Source organism: Nicotiana attenuata, unplaced genomic scaffold (genome assembly GCF_001879085.1).
Source record: "Nicotiana attenuata strain UT unplaced genomic scaffold, NIATTr2, whole genome shotgun sequence".
Lineage (NCBI taxonomy): Eukaryota > Viridiplantae > Streptophyta > Magnoliopsida > Solanales > Solanaceae > Nicotiana > Nicotiana attenuata.
In genome coordinates this window covers 165,096-188,508 of record NW_017672259.1, presented here as the reverse complement: position 1 = coordinate 188,508, position 23,413 = coordinate 165,096, and the positions used below count along the sequence as shown (strand labels likewise).

At 38.6% G+C, this 23,413-nt stretch overlaps 2 protein-coding genes across 2 annotated transcripts; both read right to left on the bottom strand.

The window, feature by feature from the left end:
• Positions 1 to 4,727: 4,727 nt before the first annotated feature.
• On the bottom strand, positions 4,728 to 6,976 carry LOC109212500. Its single transcript, XM_019376147.1, has 6 exons — positions 6,873 to 6,976; positions 6,665 to 6,794; positions 6,407 to 6,582; positions 6,002 to 6,296; positions 5,121 to 5,290; positions 4,728 to 5,024 (listed from the first exon to the last, which is right to left on the bottom strand). Exons 1-6 carry the CDS (start codon positions 6,895 to 6,897, stop codon positions 4,864 to 4,866), a joined length of 957 nt encoding a protein of 318 aa, XP_019231692.1. The 5' UTR covers positions 6,898 to 6,976; the 3' UTR covers positions 4,728 to 4,863.
• Positions 6,977 to 19,687: 12,711 nt separating this feature from the next.
• Positions 19,688 to 22,144, bottom strand: LOC109212499 (glucan endo-1,3-beta-glucosidase, basic vacuolar). The gene is made up of 2 exons (XM_019376146.1): positions 22,016 to 22,144; positions 19,688 to 20,987 (listed from the first exon to the last, which is right to left on the bottom strand). The coding sequence occupies exons 1-2, from the start codon at positions 22,104 to 22,106 to the stop codon at positions 19,966 to 19,968; spliced, it is 1,113 nt and encodes a 370-aa protein (XP_019231691.1). The 5' UTR covers positions 22,107 to 22,144; the 3' UTR covers positions 19,688 to 19,965.
• Between the last annotated feature and the right edge of the window lie 1,269 nt (positions 22,145 to 23,413).

Genomic DNA, 23,413 nt, shown 5'->3' with positions numbered 1-23,413 from the left:
TAAAATTCTGTGGTCCGCACTTTGGCCTTTTTGCTTTGATTTAGTCCTTGTCCAAAAATACTCTTTTTTGAGTTGAATTTCATCACTCTGGCTTAGTTTTCATTACTCCTGCAAATAAGCATATTTTATCAGTTTTCGGTAATACCTTTTAACATTTTTGAGCTAAACTAAAGTAAAAAGGCGCAAATAAGTAGTCAAAATCCCCACTAATCACAGAGTCGGCGCCTCGAGAAGTTTCAACTCTCACCTCTGCACCAGCCTCCTGACCCTTAGGGGAGTTAACCTTCATTGTTTCCACCTCGGTTGCCACCCGCTCCTTGGGAGAAGATGGCTCGTGGGCCACAAAAATTTCATCTTCCTCGGGCTCATCTCTAAGCTGGTAAAGCAAGTCCGAGTCAGGAACCCGGAAGCTGGAGCATTCCTTTGGCTTACGAGCCAACCTTCTCCTTGGCTTCTTTTTCTCCGAGCTTGGGGAACCCGGATGTCACGACTTAAACCGATGGGCAGCGATGGGAACCCGGTACCTTACTCAACCGAGTACCAACGTAACGTATCTTTCGTGTCATACTATCATAGATAAATGAGCTGGAGAGGCTGTCGTGAGATAAGTAGAATAAACATGAGAGAATACTCGACATAGAACGACCCAACCTGATATAAAACTTACATACGTGACATACGTGCTTATAAGGCCAACATGATCATTTGTAACTCAAAACATAGGCCGAAAGGCCATACAAGTATCCATATACATGACATCTGTCTACAAGTCTCTAAGAGTACATAAGTATCATAAAGGTCGGGACTGGGCCCCGCCATACCAATCACTGCATGTCTTAATTATACTGATCAAATAAGCAACTCCGGAGCAAATGGAGCTCACCAACACCTTCCGCTGAGCTGATAGCCTACTTCGAGGACTCTCAACCTGTCTATCGGGACCTGCGGGCATGAAACGCAGCGTCCCCAGGCAAAAGGGATGTCAGTACAAATAATGTACCGAGTATGTAAGGAATGAAAGTCAGTAAACTATACATGAGAGTAACATGGAGTAAAAGACTCAACGTGTATATCTGAATAGCTCTATGAATTATTTAATATTATAATGTCATACATATGCGTATAAATATCATATCATGCATGGGTATATGCATTCATAACATCATCGCCTCTGAGGGCATCCCATCATATCATCTCGGCCACTGTGGGCAAATCATCAACGTATACCAGATGATCAGGTGGTGGTGCGTATATAACGCCGTAACCTTTTCCCATATCCCATATATATAACACCATCTGGTCATGGGTCAATGTACATGTATAAATGAATGCAATGTATGAGAAGTACGTCAATAAAATCTCTCGAAACGTCATAAGACCATTATGCCTCTGATTAATATCATGAAATAAACTTTATCAACTTACATATTTTCTGATACCCATGAACAAATGATAGAATAATAGGACACATGGGGAATCAAGAACATAAGCATTTCTAGCATTTCTATGAATAGAGTAATTTATGAAAGTTGTGCATTTGATCGTTTTGTTTGTATCGTGTGGATCATGCCAAAAGGAAAGAAGGGGATAGCCTTAACATAACTGAGTCGATTTTTTTTACAATCCATCTAACACATGTCAATTGCGATAAATCACATAACGACGGATCGAAGTACGGAAGAATTCGTATGATATTATTTGAGAAAGATTGCACTGTACTCCCTTAGAATCACAAAATCTCATTGCTATAACATCACATAGTCTCGTATGATCTTTGGTAGCAAATTCACGTTGATAACATTTTGAATGGGTTGCTGAAGCTTCCTTCTTCATTGTAGAGATTCAAAAAATGAATTAGAAAGGTTTTTCTTAACCTTTGGGAGTGAACCCTACTTTGTTGCTTAGTTGGCCACCCAACTCTCTTAAAATGCCACCTTGAAGAATGATTTAAGAGTCATATGTTATGACTTTGTGGGCTGCCATGCTTGGGGTGGTCAATTCTTATCCAATAATGTCTTAATTAATTCCTTAATTTTTTTGCTAATCCCCCGTAAACCAATAATTACCCAATCATCCACATAATTAGGAATTATCTCAAATTACTTAAAATACTACTCACTTTTAACCCACTTAGTACACCTTACTGTTATGGTCATGTGGTACCTTGTATGGCACTAGTCCATAAATACCGGGTATTATAGCTCGAACCGTATTTTATCCCAAAATGTCAAACTTCGACGAAGTTCATTTTCTTCGATTTTCTTACCCTCTCACCTTCACGAATTTCCTTATCACTTGTTTGAAATAGTGTAATGCTTATAATCCCAAAATAATCTCACTCCCGAACTTACGTCGATTAACTTACGACGAAACTTTAACATACGAAAATGCGGAATGCAACATCTCATTTCCGATCATATATCAATTTACTTATGGCGTACTTCCACGTACGAAAACATGGGGTGTAACACCGGAGCCCTCTTTCTTTTCTTCTCCCTCACTGTGGCTCCAGGCTGCCCCAAAGCAGAAGGATCGGCGGGTAAATCTTCTTCCCCTGCTAAGGGCCTAAGTTCGATGGTCTTAGGCAAACCTGAAAAAATGAGAAGAGAAAGAATGAGAACATAGTGTTGAAAAGGAAAGCCTAGTGCTACTCATCTAACAAAGAGACTCTTACCGCGAGAACGGGCCTCCCAACTGTCCTTCGAGAGCTCACGCCACGAGCGCTCGGCATAAGGCATCTGCGAACAAATTTCTTCGATCCACTCCTTGAGCCAAGGAATGGAGTTTGTGACTCGAGCAAGGGCTGCACAACAACAAACATCGATAAAAAAAAGGAAGATAAAACTTAAAATCGACTTCTAAAAGGGAGTTATACTTACGTGATACGTTTCACATCTCGGGGAACGGCCTCCACTCTGTAGGTATCAAGTCGGCGGTACATGCGGAATAGATGATCGATGGTGAACATCATGAATTGATTTTGTTCATACTGAATCGGAGGAGGATCATGATCCTCCACACTAATGGGTGGATTTGGCCAAAGCATACGTTGTACCTCCTACAAAAGTCCAAGATGATCGGGTCCACCAAGCCCAATGTACAGGGACAATTGTAAACACTCAGATATCGCTCAACATGGGTAGTAATGTCATCATCAGGCCCGGGAATCACTATGTCATTATCCATCCAGCCGCAGTCCTTTCTAACCACAGGGAGAACGACCTCAGTAATGGAGCAGTTGTACCGTGACACCGCCTCACATCGACTTTGAATCGGAGAGGGCTTCTCGACCTTGAAGTCGTCATCAACCGAACACCCCCCGGGGACAAACAATTTCAAGGGGGCTCGGCCATCGATTCATCAGTGGCCGCACCCAGAGCGGACCTTTCGAGGACAACCATATCGCAAACAGTCTCCTCGACCTCAAGTGGGCTGCAAAGAAGAAGGAGCACCTTTTTGAGAAACGGTCTTTGAAGTCTTCGCCATTTATCTAGATAAAAAGGTTCGAAAGGATGAAAAAGAATGAGGAGATGAATGGTGAGAACTTGCTATGAAAATCAAGCGCACTTGCTTAAGTGAGAGGTAAAAGAAGGGTTGCTACTTGGAGAACGAAGGTAAGGATATTGAAGAATGAAGGAAGGAAGTGATATCTTGAAAGATCGAAGGTAGATGCTTGGTCAAAAGTAAAAAATGAACGAAAGAAGGAGTATCTATATGGGCATCATGTCGTTTCGCATTCAGGCACGACCTGCCGACGGGTGACACGCGTTGGGGATCATTATGACGCGACCGATGGGACATTTCGGTTTCTTTATCGTTTTGTGTCGCAGCGTATTGAAGAAGAGATCGAAGAGCTCATGTTTGTCCTCATCGTTTCCGTAAAACTTACTTTCCGAGAAACGAGGGGACTATCTGTATACGGGTGAAATTGGACACATAAGACGGCCCGGTTTCTGATAAAATAAATCGAGTAAAGGACGCGATGACAAGGAGACGGGATTGAGGTAAGGGACTCATCGAGACAAATTCTAGGGGGCACGACACCCACCCTCGAGAATATCGGGGCCATGATCTGAGATCGGTCCAAATCCCAAAAGATTTCGAAGAATGTTATCGGGCGACCGAGCACGACCAACAGAATGCCGTGATAACCGTGACCGACAGGATATCACGGCGTGGATCTCGGCACATATCGATAGAGAACCGGTGATTAGTTAAACAGAAGATTTTTTTACCTTTTATAGAATTGTGCTTAGGGTAAAACTCCCCTACTATATAAATGGGAGTCTGATTATTCACTGGGGACATTGTAACGCACGCATACCAAGGCAATATACTATTATCTTCTCTGTTATTGAAAGCTCTTATCCTTGTTCATCAGTGCTGGCCATTGTGAGTCCTGATCGAGGGTGGAGATTTTATTGAGGCTGGAACTTCCTCCTCACGTTATTCGAATTTACTATATTTTTATTTGTTTAATCATACGCAATTTATCGTTTGTATCGAATTAATCCGCGTATCCTTAAAACCACTTACAAATTTAATCGTTATCCGTTTTTTAGGGTAAACAGAGTTCTACGGTTGCATTTCGTTTTAATATAATTTATGTAAAGCTTAACAATTCATTTAATAAGAGAAAACAATTATGTTGTTGATTAATTCTACTTTTAGTTGTGAGGGTCTTCCTTAATCACTAAGAAATGCAGTAGCTTAAGTTAAGACAAAGAAGACGGAATTAATGTACCATTTTCCTCTCTTTAAACCAATAGTAATAGATACAACAAGAACACGGAAATGGTTCAAACACTAAACAGTAGTAGTACATTAAATTGGTGTGATGAACAGACTCTACTAATTAGAGCATTATATTATATTATTAGTAGTAGCCCCATGCACAGTGACTTCAGCTTCTATAACACAGGTATCTTTGACCAGAAAACCAGCCCCAGGCAAACTGAAGTACCCAATCGATATAAATCTTGGCCATCCACAGAATGTATGTGATCCACTGAACCAATAATTGGCTGCAACCAAAAGTAGTACACATGAAAATGATGATATATATGAATGCTACCATATTTTGACATCATTTCGTATATATAATACCGTGGCACTCTTACCTTTGCGGATGTAATGTGTAGCATTGACTTGTTGTTCAAGGATACGCAATGTAAATTCTGCATATATTTGACTACCCTGAGATAAGCTGCTTGGTTCTGCCAATGCCAAGTATAGTGATAGATGGCTGCCTGTACCACTCCCTTTTCCCTTGGGGTATACCTGTATCTTCCTGTTTTAATTTATACATGCATACCAATCGCATTATACCGACAGCCATTGTCATTAGTAGCTAAGCTACATGTAATTGAATCTCGTTTGTCAAAAAATTATACTGTACATATAGAATACAATGACCTCCTTTTGTGCATGTATAAATTTCGAGGTTGCAGGACTAACATTTATATTTGTTAGGTGTTTGTCCAGATTTTCTTACCATAATTGGTTTTCCTATTTCATGAAAGAAAGGACAACATATTTACCATAAGTGGGTTAAATCTTTTCCTAGAAGGAAAATATAATTCTTCCATATTTGACTAGTTCCTTTTTTTGTAGGAAATTAAAAGGTTTGGAGTTCTATAAATTGAGGATCCGCCCTTCTAATTCAGTAGCATCCACAATGTAGCCACATGGGGTTTGAGAGTCGTGTTTAGGGGAGAACTTTACGGGACAAGTGTTAGTGTGTCACTTGTGTTTGCCTCTTCGTGAAGTTGTTCTCTAGATATTTTTTACTCTCCTTTATTATAGTGGATTGTTCATCTCCGCCGTGGACGTAGATCAGTTGACCGAACTACGTTAAATGTTTGTGTCTCTTTAGGTAGATTTCTCTTTCGTTGTATGATTTATCGTCGTTCAAGTGTTGCTTTACTAGCTTCCGCATGACACCTGATTATTTCGGTCCTAACATTATTGAGTTAGACAGCTTGAGTAAGGAAGCGAGTACCATTTATGTTCTCCTGCCATGAAGGTCTTGGAGTCTTCACAATCTGCAGCGAGAGAAGAGAACTTGTCGATCTTCCAGGCGTGCTTATAGCTAATGGGGACTTTAACCATGGACAGACAGTCGCCTCTTCCTTTGAACTTTTCCTGACATACATAAACCTCTGCTCCTAAGACACATATGTCATCCACAACATACCCATTTTCTTGATTGTTGAAATCTTCTTGACTTATGAATCGATCAAATCCCCATTCCACCTTCATTGCATGGAATCTTCTTCCTTTTTGAAATGTCGTATCTGTTGTTGTAATTAAGCAGAAATGTACAGCAGACTTGATTCTTTCTACGTCGTTATAAGATCAGGGACTTAAAAAAAGAAATTAATTAAGGAGATATAAGAGCAGTGACCTTGGAGGACCAAGTAATTGTCATTGTTCTGATCAAGCAAAAAGAGGCGAAAAACGGCATGGACCTCCCAACCTGCAGGGACAAGTGAGCTTGCCTCCGCCATCATCAGATATACAGAAACGTGCTTCCCTTCTGCATTCTTGTTTTTGTTTCCATTTGGATGAAACACCAACTTCCTGCACATCCAATTATTTGTTACAATTTAAAACTCAAGAGACTAGTAATATTAATTAGATTCCACTAGTGATAAAGTTGCACCATTTATAGCCGCCAGCTTCAAAATAAGGGGAACTGTATTTCTCAACATTGTTCTTTTTTAGCAGAGATAGTGACTGAATCTTGAGAGTGTAATGAGTAGGGGGAGTTTCTGAAATGGTTCTTGAAACTCCTGCAAACAAAATATTAGTACCATTAGGACATATATACTGAATGTATCATGCATGAATTCTAATCCACAAAAGCGCACCATCTTCGCTGCAGAAATCAGCCATGACCAAGTATATATTAGTAGGTAATCACGCCTTATCTTCAATTCATTTCTATAACCATTGGCTTGTTATTTATATGTATTTTCCAATTCATAAACCTTTGCTCCGAAAGTGCCTCAAAAAGTTATCCTTTGCTTAAGTCGGATTATGTTTCTTCATGTTAGCAAGCACGCATTCTCTACTTGTCCTTCTGACAAACCTCCCAATGTTTCCAAATGGAGGTTTCTTCCCTTTCGAGTTCGTATATACACACTCAACAAATTTAAAACCGCACTCCATCTAAAATAGATTCCTATTTTCCCTTTTCTTCATTGTTTGTTACCATATTTCTTAAGTGGACCAATATAATATGTTTGCTTGTTATAGTTTAGGTCCCAGATACTCCATTTCATTCTTTTCGTTATTAACAATTTAGTGATTTTAGTGTAGTTAGCAAAGAGAGGAACCATTTCTAACGGATTGGATTAAAACTTCTAAATTGGCTACACATATTATAAAAAGGCAACCATTTTTGTATCTGAACGACGGCACTGGATCCAAAGAGATGAGAGGGACCCTGAGGCAGACTTACGATTTCGAGCTTATGGGTTCTGAATTATAGAAAAGACAGATTATGGAATTTCGGATAAATTATTTATACATGTTAAGTGAATTTCTTTAACACAACTGTAAAGTTTAAACTAAAGCTATCGAGTTCTGCCGAATTATCGAAATAGTAGCTCCGTCACCAAAGGGGCCCGGGAGAAAATGAGCTTAGGAAAGAAGTCCGATGTTGACCACTTCATCTAAAACGTAAATTATAAAAGATAATTATGTTAGAGAAGAAGTCCGGATTTATACTTGTTGTTTGCTAAATAGTTTACATTTACCCTCTGTTATAATTTCTCTTTATACACCTCTATCATTAACAAAGTAAACAGAAATGCCCCCAGCCCTATCAGTTATCCGCAGTGGCACCTTGCCGCTCAATTAAAATGCCACGTAAGAATCCAAATTATAGCGCATGTCATTTTTTAGTTGGATGATATACCCGAATTGTGAATTGCTGAATCAATTTCAGTAGTGATCACGTCCTATTCAGATCCAATTAAAGAGTATAAAATGGTTGTTGCAATTATAAAACCCAAAGCAAGCAGGGTCGAATCCACAGGGAATTTTAGTTGGTGTTAAGGTAAACACTCAAGAAAAAAAACTTGAGATAAAAATTTTTAGCTTTCAAATAAGTGTGGGTAATTGTTATCTAAATTAACTTCTGAATGATTGAACTAACTAATCAGCATATAATGAGTGGAATGTTTTTTATGTTTTTATCAAATAAGGGAAAAGCTTAGGGTGGTAACCTCCACCTAGGTGTAAACCTAATAGGTAGAGTTAATCTATGCTTGTTTTGGTAGATCAAGGTGTGTTATGACTCTCGATGCTCAAATACCCACTCAATATCTTTCAGTGAAAGAGTGTTTATGCCCAAATTGGCTTTCTCAAGACAAAATGGGTAGCAATCTTAACAATTGATATGAGTCTAAGTGGCATTATTCCTATCTCTAGTTCAAATTCATTAATCAAACTAATCGAAACTTCAACTAGTTCAATTTCTTGTTAGCCAAATTTTCCTAGACTAGATTCCTCTTTCTCAAGTAAGAATTAAGTCAAATAGGCTTGAATCAATGTTTGCAACCAATAATTCTAGATATAAAGCATAAACAAGGTTAAATAACATACACCCAATCAATAACAAGCATTAATATCAAATACCCATAACTTTTACATACTAGGGTTGGATCACAACCATAGATAAATTCTAGCTACTCATATTCTTAGACATAAAAAAAAAAAAAAAAAAAGTAATTGAAGACATAAAATTAAAACTAAAAGGTAAAATTAATGGGTCTTCTCCAATTGTAGTCACAAATTGCCCAAAGTAGCTAAATCTAACCGCTCACACCTGCAACGTACAAAAATTTCCCTAAAGAAAGTTTTTCTAATCTATTTATTGTGCTCTAAAATTTGCTAAAAAAATACTCTTCGGGAGTTTTTGCGACCGCATAATTTCATATGCGGTCCACACTTCAGTTAAGTGCTCTTGCAGTGGTTGTCAGTTGGAGGGATTCAGCCACAGCGAATAAACTTCTGTTGCCGCACTTCAGCTTCTTCGGCAGCACAATTTGACTGCGGACAGCACTTTAAGGAGGCTTCAGACTTGTTCTTTTGCATCTTTTCTGATCTGTCAATTTTTTCAGTGCTAGCAGCTTTTGCAACCGCACAATTTGGTGTGCGGACTGCACTGCTGTTAAAATCCTCTGAAGCTTCAGGGTTTAATTTGCGGCAGCACTTCATTTTCTGTGGGCTGCAATCTGCTATTGCTGCCGCACTTCTCCTCTTAGCTGTTTGAGCTGGAACATCTCCTATTTGAGTTAGATTTCTTCATTGAGCTCACATCCTCCAGCATCCCTGCAACTCACACATTTTTATTAGATTCGGAAACAAAAATCAGTACTTTCGAACTAAAAACTAAAGCAAGAAGGCAATAATAAGTTGTCAAAATTTATACTTATCAACTCTCCCAAACTTAAATCATTGCTTGTCCTCAAGCAACTAGATTAGTTCCCTTCTCCCCCAGTGAAAGTTCATTTCAAAAAATCACTTATAAGTCATTTATACTCTCTTGGGACCAACAACTATATACAATTCTCATGCATTCTCAACAAGGTATCAAAATTTTCAAAACTGTGCAACTTGCATGTAACTCAAGAATTAACTTCACTCATCAAGGGCTCTTATTCTTTCATGTAAATCATGGTGGACTCCAAACTCTTCCTCTTCTACTTTTTATTTTTTGTGCTCACTTCAAGATGTGACACTCAATTTTTAGAGCACTAAAGGTTTCACTCTTCTCTCACAAAGGAATGTCACAAGCAAAGTTTCAAGTACCATGGGCTTGCCCCTCATGTAGATCTCCGTTAATGTAAACTTACTCGGTTAGAAATCAAATAGGACTTCTTTTCAGTTGTAATGAAGGCTTTTGGATTGGGGTAGGCTACCATATGAGATATAAGTGGTTACACCCTTCCTTAAGCACTCCACATCTCATTTCTTGGCTCACCCTTGCCAAACCCTTAGAGGGATTTCTTTTTCTTGGGGACTAGAGAGACTTGACAGCACTCTTTATTGTTCATTCCATTCTTTTTCTCCCTTGATGCTCATATTAGAGATACTTACCTCACTTCAATTTCATCAATCTCCCTTTTTATTTTATTTTTGTGTTTTCTTTTTGTTCTTCCTTTTTTTACTTTCTCTTTCATGGAGATCATTTTTGTTTCTCTCCGTTCAATGCCTTGATACCTCTTTTTAGATTCCTCAACTTTTTCCCAAATTTAGGCTTTGAGCCCTTAATTAGATATGAGTGCTAAGGAAGGTTTGGGTGACAAGAGAGGATTATGATCAAAATCGGGTACATGCTTATAGGAAGGTTATCAACAGAGAAAGGCTAACGGCTCAAAGGAGTTGACTAGGATAACGATCATAGGGTGACAATAGAAAATCGGTCCACGGTAAGCTTACAATCAATTTTCTAACCAAGCAAACTTAGAATTTCGCCTTGAAGCACATTCGGGGCAAGTTCTAAACTATCCACTCAAGTACCTGGACTAGCAACTAGATTTCATCTCACTTCTTATGCAACTAGATCGTAAAAGAGGATAGAGTCTAAAATCCACAACAATTATAATCAAGTTAAAGATCACTATGGTCATTTCAACCACCAAATGATTATCAAAGACAACTAAAGAATCTCAAAGTCACTTTTACTAGAGCTAATTCTTCAAAAACTTGTTTCAAACCATAAGCATGCAATTTAGTTATGGCTTTTATTCATTACTACTTACTACTACTAATATTACCTAAACATGAAACTGACTCATTTTTTTAAGAAACATGTCATACTATCATCCTCAGGAAGAGTCACCTGCTTCACACAAGAGACCACCTTTGGATAAAAAAGTGACATTAGAAAACCAAAGGCTTATTATTAACAATAGTAAGAAAAACATGAAATTTTAAAACACCAAAACAAACAAAACTAAAGATACTAATAAATGTAACAAACTTCTAAAGATAAACAAAAATCGAATCATCCAGTAACTATATCCCAAGGTTATCAAATGTATCAAATTATCAAATATAGGATTCTCACCCCCCCCCCCCCCAGATAAAAAGAAGCATTGTCCCTAATGCTTAACAAAATAAGATGAAAGAGTAGAGAGGGGCGAAGAGACTCCCTAAGGTCCTCTGTCATCACAGTGTCACCAGCAGCATCAGTACCAGTTGGCTCAGCTAACTAAATCACATCATCATCCTGTGCGGAAGCTGCCTGAGAGCTGAACATATCACGCACTACCTCGGCAGTGCTAGATGCAAGGCAAGGCTCCTCAGTCTGAGCAGCGGGATCCTCATGAGAAGGCGGATATGGGTGAGGCTAGGAGGGGTCCGATAGTATATCAAAGGGAAAATAATCGGCCTCAGCTATCCTAGTCACCTCAGATCAAAGTGCATCAATTGACTTCTTGCTGGCCCGTGTCCTTATCATCTTCTTCACCTTCTTGGTCAACCGCTCAATCACTGCACCATGTTATACCTGTGTATCAATGATCGACTTCTGGTTGTCCAAGAGTGTTGTGAGCTTCTTATATGTGTCAGAGGAGTCTAGATGTGGTTGTGAAGATGTATGCCCTACAACTATACTAGAGATTTCAGATAGGTTTGAAGTAGCTGCCCGCATCCAGTTGTTAAGGCTCGCAAGTGTTTGAGAGATTCACAAGGTAGACAATGGACCTGTCGGCATAGGCACTAGCCTCGGAGCTAGTGTAGGCACTGGTGCAGGGGCTGAGGATAATGGCTCAGGAATGGAAACTCTAGCACTGGTCTCAGTTGAAGTAGACAGAATATCATATGGACTAGGGGCTGCAACTACCGGCTTATCAAACTGGTTAGCAGTAGTAGAAAGCTGAATGCTCTTATTTGGGTTCCTCAAGTCTTGTAACTTGTACCACTCAAAAAGACTAGTGGGCTTGACCTTTATGTCAAACGTCATGGACTTCATCTTGGCATCAGTCAGATACTCAGTGATAGTGGTGGGGTAGGGTTAAGATGTGTTACCTTGCTGTGCCACAAGTGATATTTTGGCCGACATCAGGGCATCCACATTGATTGGGTACCTGGCCATGATAGAGGCTACCAGAACATCTCTTGGCAAGGGCAGGTAATTCTCATTCAAGAAGGGGTCAAGTATACTGCATACAAAGTTTTGCCAACCTTTTGCCTCAAAGCTCAGAGTGCTATGGAGGATTGGCCCCCACCAGCACCTATCCAAGAGGGAGTAGGCCCAAGTGCAAGAATCTCAGCAAGCCATGGTTTAGCCTCCTCCTTCTGAGCCAATTTTGCTTCATATTCCCTTGGCTCCACATCATCAAATCCAAGGTACGTATTCAAAATATGCTGATCAAAATTTACCTTCATGTTGCGCACTTTGGTGATCTTTTTCCCTTTGAGAATATGCATCGTGTTGGCGTAGTATTCCCGAACAAGATTCTTTTTCACATCCACCAGCTTCTCAGTAAACTGCATCCACCCCTTTCTCTTTGTAAACTTCTCTAACACCGCGAGGTTGTATTTGTCTATGTCTTTGAGGAGGAATTGTCGTTCATGAGTCAGGATCTCTCCTTCCACCATATCCAGAAGTCTGTGCGTGCTTGCAAACTCAAGAAACAGTCTTCCCAAGCCACGTTCTTCTTAGTCCGAGCCATGCCTGCCTATGCACTTGATCCCCCCTCCTGTCATCTGGGCATCATCTGAATCAGAGTTTGGTACAACGGTATTGGACTCATTACTGGTACTAGCTGAGCCCTAGGAGGTACTATGAGATGAAGAAGGTACATCTAGAGGCTCAGACTGCCCCTGCTACCTAGATGGGGCATAAAAACTCGACTCCGAGAGGCTTCTACCTCTCCCGGCACACTCGGATGCATGGCACCTTTACCTCTGCCTTCTCCTGATTCTCCCCTTTCTTTTAAAGACTCTCCTCATCTTCTTGATCACACCATTGTCTTTGTATGCACTAAGAGATTTGTGAGTTGATATATATGTTGTAACATAGTTAAGAGTCATATAAGAATTTGAGAACACTATAGAAGCAGTGAGGTTTCAAGTTTACATCATGCAAGGTACAAATGTGGTCCGCACAATTTGGAGTGCGGTCCACTAAGTGGAAATGCGAACCGCACAATTCTAAATGTGGGCCGCACTTCAATACAATTGTGGTATGTCCTCAGAGAAAGGTCCCTGTCTGGACAATGCGGCCCTCTGTTGCTTCCACAGAATTCATTTGGTCCACAAAAAAACTTTTATGGTCCGCACTTGAGTTTGTCAGAGAATAGGTTCTCTAATTAACAGTGCGAACCTTCCTTTGTGGCCGCATAATTTAATCTGTGGTCCTCATTAATAAAGTGCGGCCACACATCCATTCAAGTTACCAAACAGAAGTATGCGAACCGCACAATCAAGAACAATAAAGTCTACATGTCTTTTTACCTAGGTTATAAAAATATGTGTTCAATCCTACTGTGCAACATGGTAAAGGCATGATAATCAACAACCCAAACCTATCTAAACATGCTTTGAAAAATACGCAATGCTAAACTACCCCACATGGACACATTAAAGGGATGGAATAACAGATGGCTTAAAAAGAAGTTAAAATGCCAAAATAAATTCAAAAATAAATTAGAAAATAACAAGATTTGAACTGATTCATACCGGATAGTTCTAGTATACTAATATCCAAATGAGTGTGAAGGGTTGTTTTTGATCCAAAGTGCAAGTACGTGGGCAACTCTTAGAGTTACAATATAAGAGTGGAGGTGTTGAAAAGTGTAAAAGGAGGGGATACTATTCTATTTATACTCATAAGAAAGTGAGGGTCCGATAAGGCAAGTGCGGCTGCACAATTTCAAGTGCTGTATGCAATCTGTTACGTGGTCATCAGGGAAACAAGTAGTTGTGCGGTCCGCACTTTTTCAAGTGTGATCGCACTTCTGACACTTTAGCTCCATCTACTTCCGTAATTATGCTCTTTTGCGACCACATAATTTGTGATGGTCTACAAACTCACTCCGCACTGTTGGGAGAAAAGTTCAGAGGACCTTCCGTTTAGCACTTGAAATAATAATTAAATTGCGGTGCACAGATGAAATTTGCGGCCGTGCAAAGTAAGAAACATGCGGTGTGCAGTTTTTCCCTGGATGACACAACTTCAGCTATCATTTCACATCTAACAATAATCCATTCAGCACACTTCAAATCATTTTAATAACAACAAACAACATCTAACTAAAAGAGAAAAAGGAAAAAAACTTGGGGTTGCCTCCAAAGAAGTGTCTTATTTAACGTTATGGCACGATGCAATGTCATAGCATCCTCAAGAGAAGTAAATAACCGCCACCACATGGCTCTCACCAACTTTTCCCAAATAGTGCTTCACCCGATGACCATTAAATCAAAATACTTCAATGTTCTTGTTCTTCAAGTCTAAGGCACCAAAAGGTGTCACACCAACAATTTCAAAAGGACCACTCCACTTTGACTTGAGCTTCCCGGGAAACATTCTCAACCTTGAGTTTAACAATAACATTAGATCACTGGCCTTGAACTCTTTTTTCTAAATATGCTTGTCATGAAGATATTTCATCTTTTCTTTTTACAAGGACGAACTTTCATATACATGATACCGGAACTCATCCAATTCATTCAAGTGTGCAACTTGCGAGTTAGCGGCTACATCCCAATCAAGATTCAATTCTTCTAGGCCCACATTGCCTTGTGCTCTAGTTCCATCGGAAGATGACAAGCTTTTCCGAACACCAACTGGTATGGGGACATTCCGATAGGTGTTTTGTAAGCCGTCCTATATGCCCATAGAGCATCATCAAGCTTCTTAGACCAATCCACCCGATTTGCATTCACTGTCTTGAAAAAAATACTCTTTATCTCCCGATTGGAGACTTCAACTTGACCACTAGCTTGTGGGTGATTGGGAGTTGTCACTTTGTGAGTAACACCATACTTTCCAAGTAAAGTGTCGAAAGCCATGTTGAAAAAATGTGACCCTCCATCACTTATTATTGCTCACGGAGTACCAAATCTTGTAAAAATATTTCTCTTCAAGAAAGCCACCACACTTCTAGCCAAATTATTGGGTAAGGCAACGACCTCAATCCATTTGGACAAAATCCACCGCAACCAAAATGTAGGTGTTTCCACAAGAACTCACAAAAGGGCCCATAAAGTCAACACCCCAAACATAAAAAATATGAATCTCCAAGATGGTTGTAAGAAGTATCTCATGTTTCTTTGAAATTCCACCGGCATGTTGACATTCATCTCATCTTTTCACCAACTCATTTGCATCTTTGTAGAGAGTAGGCCAAAAGAAACCACAACATAGGACTTTAGTCGTTGTTCTCGCTCCACCATGATGACCACTATATGGTGAACAATGACAAGCCCCAAGAATATCACCTTGCTCTTCCTCCGGCACATACCTACGAATCACCCCATCCGTGAAAATCCAGAAAAGGTATGGTTCATCCCAATAGTAGTCTTAATAGTCCCTCTTGAGCTTCTTTCTTTGGTTTGAAGGGAAACGATCCGGAATAACACCACTCATAAGAAAATTTGCCAAATCTACGAACCACGGTACCTCTTTCATTGAAAGTGCCAAAAGTTGCTCGTTGGGGAAAGTGTCATCGATTTCAAGGCCATCATATGGCCTCCCCTCCTCCTCCTAACGAGACAAGTGGTCCACCACTTGATTTTCACTTTCCTTCTTGTCTTGGATGTCAATATCAAATCCTTGCAACAAAAACACCCATCTCATCAAGTGAGCTTTAGATTCCTTTTGGCACCCATCAAGTACTAGCGGAACTTCTCAATAGCAAACACAATAGCAAAATGCTCTTTCTCCGTAACAGTATAATTGACTTGGGCACTATTCATGGTCTTACTAGCATAATTTTTGACCAAGTAAGTTTTTGGATTTAAATTATGTGTACTAATAAAATATTAGAAAATACTTTGTTTATGTAATTTAACTTGTTATAGTAAGTAATTTATCATTTATATTGGGTTATCAATCAATATTTTGTTAGAATTACATGCAACTATGTTTAGGTGACATGATAGTGAATTTATTTTTTAAATCATTACTCTATAGAAATAAACTCGTTTGTAAAAGATATGGATTAAACTGTATATATAGAGATATTCTTATCCATATAATATATAAGTTAATTAATTATTACTTACCATTTTTTTTAGAGTACAATTTTGCTCTCAATAAGTAAGAGGTTAAATTGTTTACCTCCAAGACTTGTTTTCTTTCCCTACTCCTAGTCTTCTATTTTGGCATAGCAACAAACTATCAAGCTCATCCCACTCCTCTCTCCTGGAAACATCATCTTCATGACTCCACTAGTTCTTTTGTCAATGCTTCTAAATATCGCAGCTTGGTTGGAGCTTTGCAGTATCTGACGTTAACTCGACTTGAGATTTCTCATGCTGTTAACTTGCTCTGCCAATTCATGCAGCATCCTACTGATGTCCATTAGACTGGAATCAAAAGGTGTTTTGCTATATTGGTGGGACTCTAGACTTAGGCCTATGCCTATCCCCCCAATCATCTCTCAATCTAGTTGGGTTTTCTGATGCTGATTGGGCTGGATGCCCCATTACCAGACGATACACATCAGCAATTTGTGATTTCCTTGGATAAAATTGCATTAGCTGGTCCTAAAAGAAACAACATACAGTCGCCAAGTCTAGTGCAGAAGCTGAATATTCCTCTTTAGCATCTCTAGCAATAGACTTGACATGGATCACCTACTTGTTCAAAGACGGTATCTCATTATCTCAACCTCAATTGTTCTTCACAGATAATATCAATCCTTTACATCTAATCCAGTGCGACATGCTTGTACCAATCATATCGTACTTGATTATCATTTCGTTCGGGAAAAGAGTGTGCAAGGTGCCATGGTGACCAAGTTTGTCCCTTCATTACAGTAAATAGCAAACATCTTCACCAAGCCTTTGCCAAAATTTCAGTTTCAGGCGCTACGAACCAAGCTAGGTGATGTTGGCCACCCCACCACCAGCTTGAGGGGGGATGTAAGACAACCTGGATAGGATGGTTAGGACCACGCTACTAACCTTCAGTAATTCTGATTTTCAGACTCCTTTCCTCCTTAGGCATATCCATTTTCATGGTTTTCCTTCTAAGTTCATAAGCTTTGAGATTTTCAATCAACTCGTCCAAAGGAAGTGTAGCAATATTCTTTGATTCCTGAATGATAGTGATCTTGCTTTCCCATGTGATTGGTAAAACCCTGGTTAGTATCTTCTCAACCCTGTCATCTTCAGAAATAATACTTCCATGAGACATCATTTCATTTGTCAATATACTGAACCTTGTGTACATTTCCTGAATGGTTTCTCCATCTCTCATGGAAAAGTTTTAATATTGAGAAAACAACAAGGTTCCTCTTGATCTTTTTACCTGAGTTGTTCCTTCATGGGCCACCTGCAGTGTATCCCATATTTGCTTGGCAGTGGAGAAGTCTTGGATTCGGCTATACTCATCTAGATCAAGTCCACACACATGCCATTTCTTGGTGACATTCTTCTCCCACTTCTTCAAGTCCTCAGCACTGCAATCAGCTCTTGTATTTGGCACATCCTATCCTTCAACATTTTTCTTCGAAGTAAGCAGTTCACCATCAGTAATTATGACCCATAGCTCGCAGTCTTCTGCCTGCAATATGTGATCTCTCATACTTATTTTCCACCAAGAGTAATACTGGCCACTGAAGAGTGGTGACCTAGCAGTTGATTACCCTTGCCAATTTCCAGGTGGTGCACTCACTTGATCTTTTCCTAAGGTGTTTGCCTCTTCAAGGATAACCCTCTCGGATACCAATTGATATTTTATACTTCAATACCACACACGACGTGGGGTGCTTTGTGTGGCGCAGTAATTTATAGAAGAACCTGGTTCACTAATCTACTGTTGCAGAATAAATAATGCAAAAAGTAGAGAACACGAGTACTTTTACGTGAAAAACACCTGGTTCAAAAGGTGAAAAAACCATGACCTATTTTCTAGTAGGATTTTCCCCAAAACTTCACTATACCTCTGAGCCAAACAACAATATTTACAAAAATGTTGTAAACCTAAGGATTACCTCTAACCCTTGTAGCAACCATCCACAGGCTTGCGATGGCTTCAAGTTAACTCTAACTTGAACAATACAACTAAAGTACCTATTACAATTTGCTTCTTAGAAAGCCGAAAGGTACAACTGAAAAGTCCTACTACAATTGAACTAGAATAAAGGACAGACACATGGAACTGATTTTTCTATTTGGTTCATGTAGCATTAGGTTCACACTTTTGAAACACACCGGAATTGCTTGCAAAATGCCTTTCTATTTTGCTCTCAATTCTTGCTTAACTTTTGCGTATGTGCGTCACCTGTAAAAGAGAACATAATCATATATATATATAGCGTTAGTAAGATTAGTATTAACTAGAAACCTGATGATTTACTCTTCCTTGGTGGAAGAGTTCTAGTTAACTTCAATCTATAACTCTTTCCTTATCTAGGACAGAGTTTTCTTCAAGTAAGGAGTCCTGCTTCTTATTGATTATGCAAGCTTTTCGTTCAGGGATTATCAGATATAACCACTTATACGTATCCCTTGCACGTGCATGCCTTTTGCTTGAATCTGACCATGCCCTGTGTACACTGTCCATGGACCTATTTCATGCATGTGTTCCTTTGACAATCATCAAAACCAAAATCAGTTAGGCCAACATTATGGCTTTAGACCCTCGCTAGGCAAGTAGAGCTCTTTTGCTGCTCTCTCAATAGAGTCTTCTTTCCTGCCTTTGGAGTTGATGAAATGGACAATTCACACGGAGCTTGTTAGTGGGTAAGATCAAAATAGATCTCTTAGCTGGAAGCTATCCCATTTGTTGTGGTATGCTTCTCAGATTTACGGATTAGCTAGGGCCTCGGGCCAAACATAGTTTCGCAAGCCTAAAGCTATGATCAAAGGCGAGATAGGAAATTCCCCCGCACGAACTATCTGATCAACTTTTCTTTTTCCTATGACAATTAGCTGACAAATCTGTGTTTGATCGTCGCGTTTCCAGCACCTTCCTTCCCTCGAATGACATGGTTCTGGGGTTTTACATGTGGATCAAAGATTTTTCTACATTTTTTGTTGGAGAAGCTCTGAGTGGTTTAAAAAGCTGAAGAAGGAGACTTTAGCAGAGTTAACAGCTTGATTGGTTAATTGGGAGCGAGAAATACCAAGCGATTTGATGGAATGAGCCTTGAATTGATAGAGAGAAACATAGAGTAAAAGCAATGCTTATTGGAGACAAGATTCAATTGGTCTAGAAGTTGAGAGAAATTTGTGATAAAAAATAGCGTACCATTATTTTTTTCGGCCTTGATACGACGTGAAATACCTTATAATGTAAGGGAATGGCTTAAACCACAGAGTAAGTGAAATTATAATATATTTCTAATGAGGGTTAACGGAGACATGGGATAAAAGAAAGATCAGTTGCATGCCACTACCTAAGAGTAGCTCAGATATATCAGGCCTTGCCAAATAAAGGTTAATTGGTCGAGTCAAATGATAAAGACACTAATTAATAAATAACTAAACTTTGAAATTACCAAATCCCAATCTGATCAAACATGGAACTGATGTATAATTAATGGTGCATGAAATTCACAAACTTACAGAAAGTTTCTTGCCAAATTACCAATATCACAAAGAAAGGGAATTTAAAACCACTCAGAGTTGCATCGTCTCTGGATAACAATTCATGAGGAGTCACAGAGACGTGCAATTTTATTTACTGTCTTGCATTAAGAAAAATTTTCTCTTGTTTTTACTAGTCTTTCCATCCAAGTAATACTTATGTAAAGAGATTTCAAGTGTCTCATCTCACATCTCACTTATGAGAGAAGCAGTAGCATTAGTTTCAACTGAACTGTCCCAAACTCCACCAGAGACCCCAAAGTTGAGATTATATTTGGGCTGCTTGTTGGGAGAAAATAATCCAAAATGTTTCTCCAGTTCAGGGTTCTTGTTGTTCTCATCAAACATGGCAAATATATAGGTCTCAATAGGTCCAGGCTTTCTTGGGCTACCCTCTTTAGCGTGTTGAATTAAGTTCTTCAAGTAAGTTGCTGCATTGTCATATGTGGCTCCAAATGCACCAGCAGATGGCCAGCCACTCTCGGACACAACAATCCCTACAGATGCCCCTCCTGATCGCTCGAGGGCAGCATACACAGAATCAAGCATTGCATCAAATAAGTTCCTATATTGGCGTGAACCATCTTGTACTACCACATTCGGTGCTGTAAAAAGAGAATAGGGGAGAGAAATCTGGCCTGGATTACCAGAATAGCTGAAATAGGGGTAAATGTTAACGAGTAAAGGTGCACGTGTGTCCCTTAAGAAGCCAACAATCGGATCAACAAACCACCTAGCATCGTTCCTAAACGAACCCTGTGATGGTGGATAAGAGTTTCCAATCAAGGTCATGTCTACAGAAGTTGAGACCTTGATGTCGTTTCCCAAACCAGCTTCACCAATTGCTTTGTAAATATTAACCATAGCAGGAGTAAGAAATGAGGTAAGGTAAGATGTGCCAGTGACAGGGCTGATTTCATTCCCAACAGCAATATACTTAATCTTAACATCTGGCCAGAAATCTTTAACATTTTTCTGTACCCACCATCTTGCATGTTCCATTCCGGAAGCAATGTGCTTCACATCTGAATTGGGAAGTCCTAACATAACTTCAATGTTTGAGCCTTTTAATGCTTGTAAAGCTCCATGATTTGGATCATAAAGCCTCAGTCTTCCTATGTTTCTTGACTTGTAGAGCTGTATAACTTCCCAATGGTTTGGCAAATTGTTGCCGAGCATTCCATAGCAAACACCTATTGATTGAGCCCCTGCTCATAAGAATTAGAAAATAGTGTTAGAAACCTAGTGGGCGTTTGGACATAAGAATTGTAAAATTTCAAAATATGGTGAAAAATTTTTTCAAGTGAAAATGGTAATTTTGGGTTGTTTTTGAAGTTGTGTGAGTGATTTGAGTGAAAATTATGAAAAACAGCTTTTTGGAGTTTTTTAAATTTTGAAAAATTTCCAAAATGCATCTTCAAGTGAAAATTGAAAATTTTATGAACAAACGCTGATTTCAGAAAAAATAAAAAAATTTTGGAAAAAAGATTTTTTTTTATGTCCAAACGGGCTCTTAATCAATTACAGAATTCTTGAAACTTAAAAACTTACAGTAGGTACCCTCCACTAGGGGCTGATTAATGTAGTATACTCCCTCTATTTTAATTTATGTGACATAGTTTGTTTTTAAGGAAAAGAATATTTGAAAGTTGTGATATTAAACATGCTATAATGTTTGTACGATACGACCATAAGATATTTGGAAATTGTTGTCTTATATATTCCATAATATTTATGTTGCTTTAAAAAGTTCTCATTAAGGTTATAATGAAATGTTCAAAGTTAAAGTGTTTTCAAATATCAAATATGTCGTTCTTTTTGGAACAAACTAACAAAAAGTGTGTCACATAAATTAGAACATAGGGTGTATATGTTATGGGTTAATACGAACCTAGTAGCTTTGACTCAGATCAGTGTATGTGTTAAAAGATTCACTATAAAAATAATAGACATCTAGCCAATAAATCAAATGGAGACTAGTCTAAACTCATAAATTTCAAATCTTGGATTCACCGCCCTCCCCCTCAAATTGGAAAAGCTTGTGAGTGAGTGTTACCCGAAAGAGAGAGCAAATAACTATCGCTAAATGAATATGGTGCAAGTTAATTTGAGAAAAAAACACAAGCAATTTGAAAAGAAAAATAAGCAAATAACTATCAACTAAATAAAAATTTTGCACACACAAAATTATAAGACAATATTTTTGGCTGGGAATTTCAAATATTTGACAAGAAACCTGCTATCTCAATGCTGCTGGCAACAAGTAGTAATCCTAGGAGTGTGATAGCAGCCATTTGAGGAGTATTATGCTTATGTGAGGTAGACATGATGAGAAGACTTGTTGGGAGAATTAAGATGAACAACGAGCTATTTATATTGAGATAGCCTTGTGTAAATATAATATTCGAGTGGAATATTATTGGAGTATTTGTTATTCGTAGGCTAACGAAGTTAAGAGCCGCCCCGGGTGACCCTGGTTATTAACATGTCAACTTGATCATTTTGTGGGAAAAAGATGTACAAGTTTTATATTTTCTCCGTAAGGTGCGTACTATCTTGACTTTACAAAAGAAATTATAGCTAGTTAGTTTCTTTCATCCCGCACAACCAAAGGAATTGCTGTTTAATCATCGTTACAACTAATAAAATGTTTGTGGTAAATACTTAGCGACATCTATTGTTTATATTAAACCAAGTAATTTAATATTTCCAATTCAAATTCACAATAAAATATATATCATTTAACCATAAGTAAGTAATAAATATTGGTCGTATTGAATTCCCTTAAAAGTAATTGAGAGATTTGAAAGTTCTATATGACTTTCATTTAAAAGTAGTTCTAAGAGTAGGATGTCATGTTGCTATTGCACCAAAGCAATGGATGAGAATCTAATTCGAAGGCAACGCCTTCCATAAGAGTCTCAAACCGAAATTAGCTAATATTAATAATTAAATATGGGATAAATTAAATCCCAAATTCTATGCCGAAATTATTATCATTATTTCTTGTACCAAACTACCCGTTAGTAAATATGGCATGCAGACTCTGAAAAGGCCAATGAATCAGTAACCGGAGTCATTGTCTTCTTTAGAGCAAAATTTTATGATATGCTGCACCTGTTTAATTTCTTCATATTAGTTGAGATGTAAATTAAGAGATAAACTTAGAAATATCCGGAAGCTCAGAAGCTAGCAGCCCCAAGTTGCAGCAAAGTATTGGAAGAGTTTTGGCACTTACGTGACAATTGAGAGTCCTAAAATTCAATATTTTAATGGCGGCTTTTATTTGATCGGTCTTATTTTAGTGGCGGCTCTAATGAGGAGGCAGCTAAGAAGATGGACTTTGAAGTTATTATTATAATAATGATATCTCGATAGTGTTTTGTCAACTAACTATAATTAAAGAAAGCTACTTGCCCATAATGGATCATTTGGAATTTCCGATGGAATATTTTATGTTTTGTGGCCAAAAGATATAAGGGCAAAATAGTCAAAGTTTCACCTTTGTTAATTGAAATTGAGTAACTATTACAAACTCTTGGTCTAATATTTTTTTCTCATTAGCAAAAAGTTTTTCCCTTGGCCCCCTAAGGGAGCTCCAATCTTGGATCAACTTTTTTAATCATAATCAAAA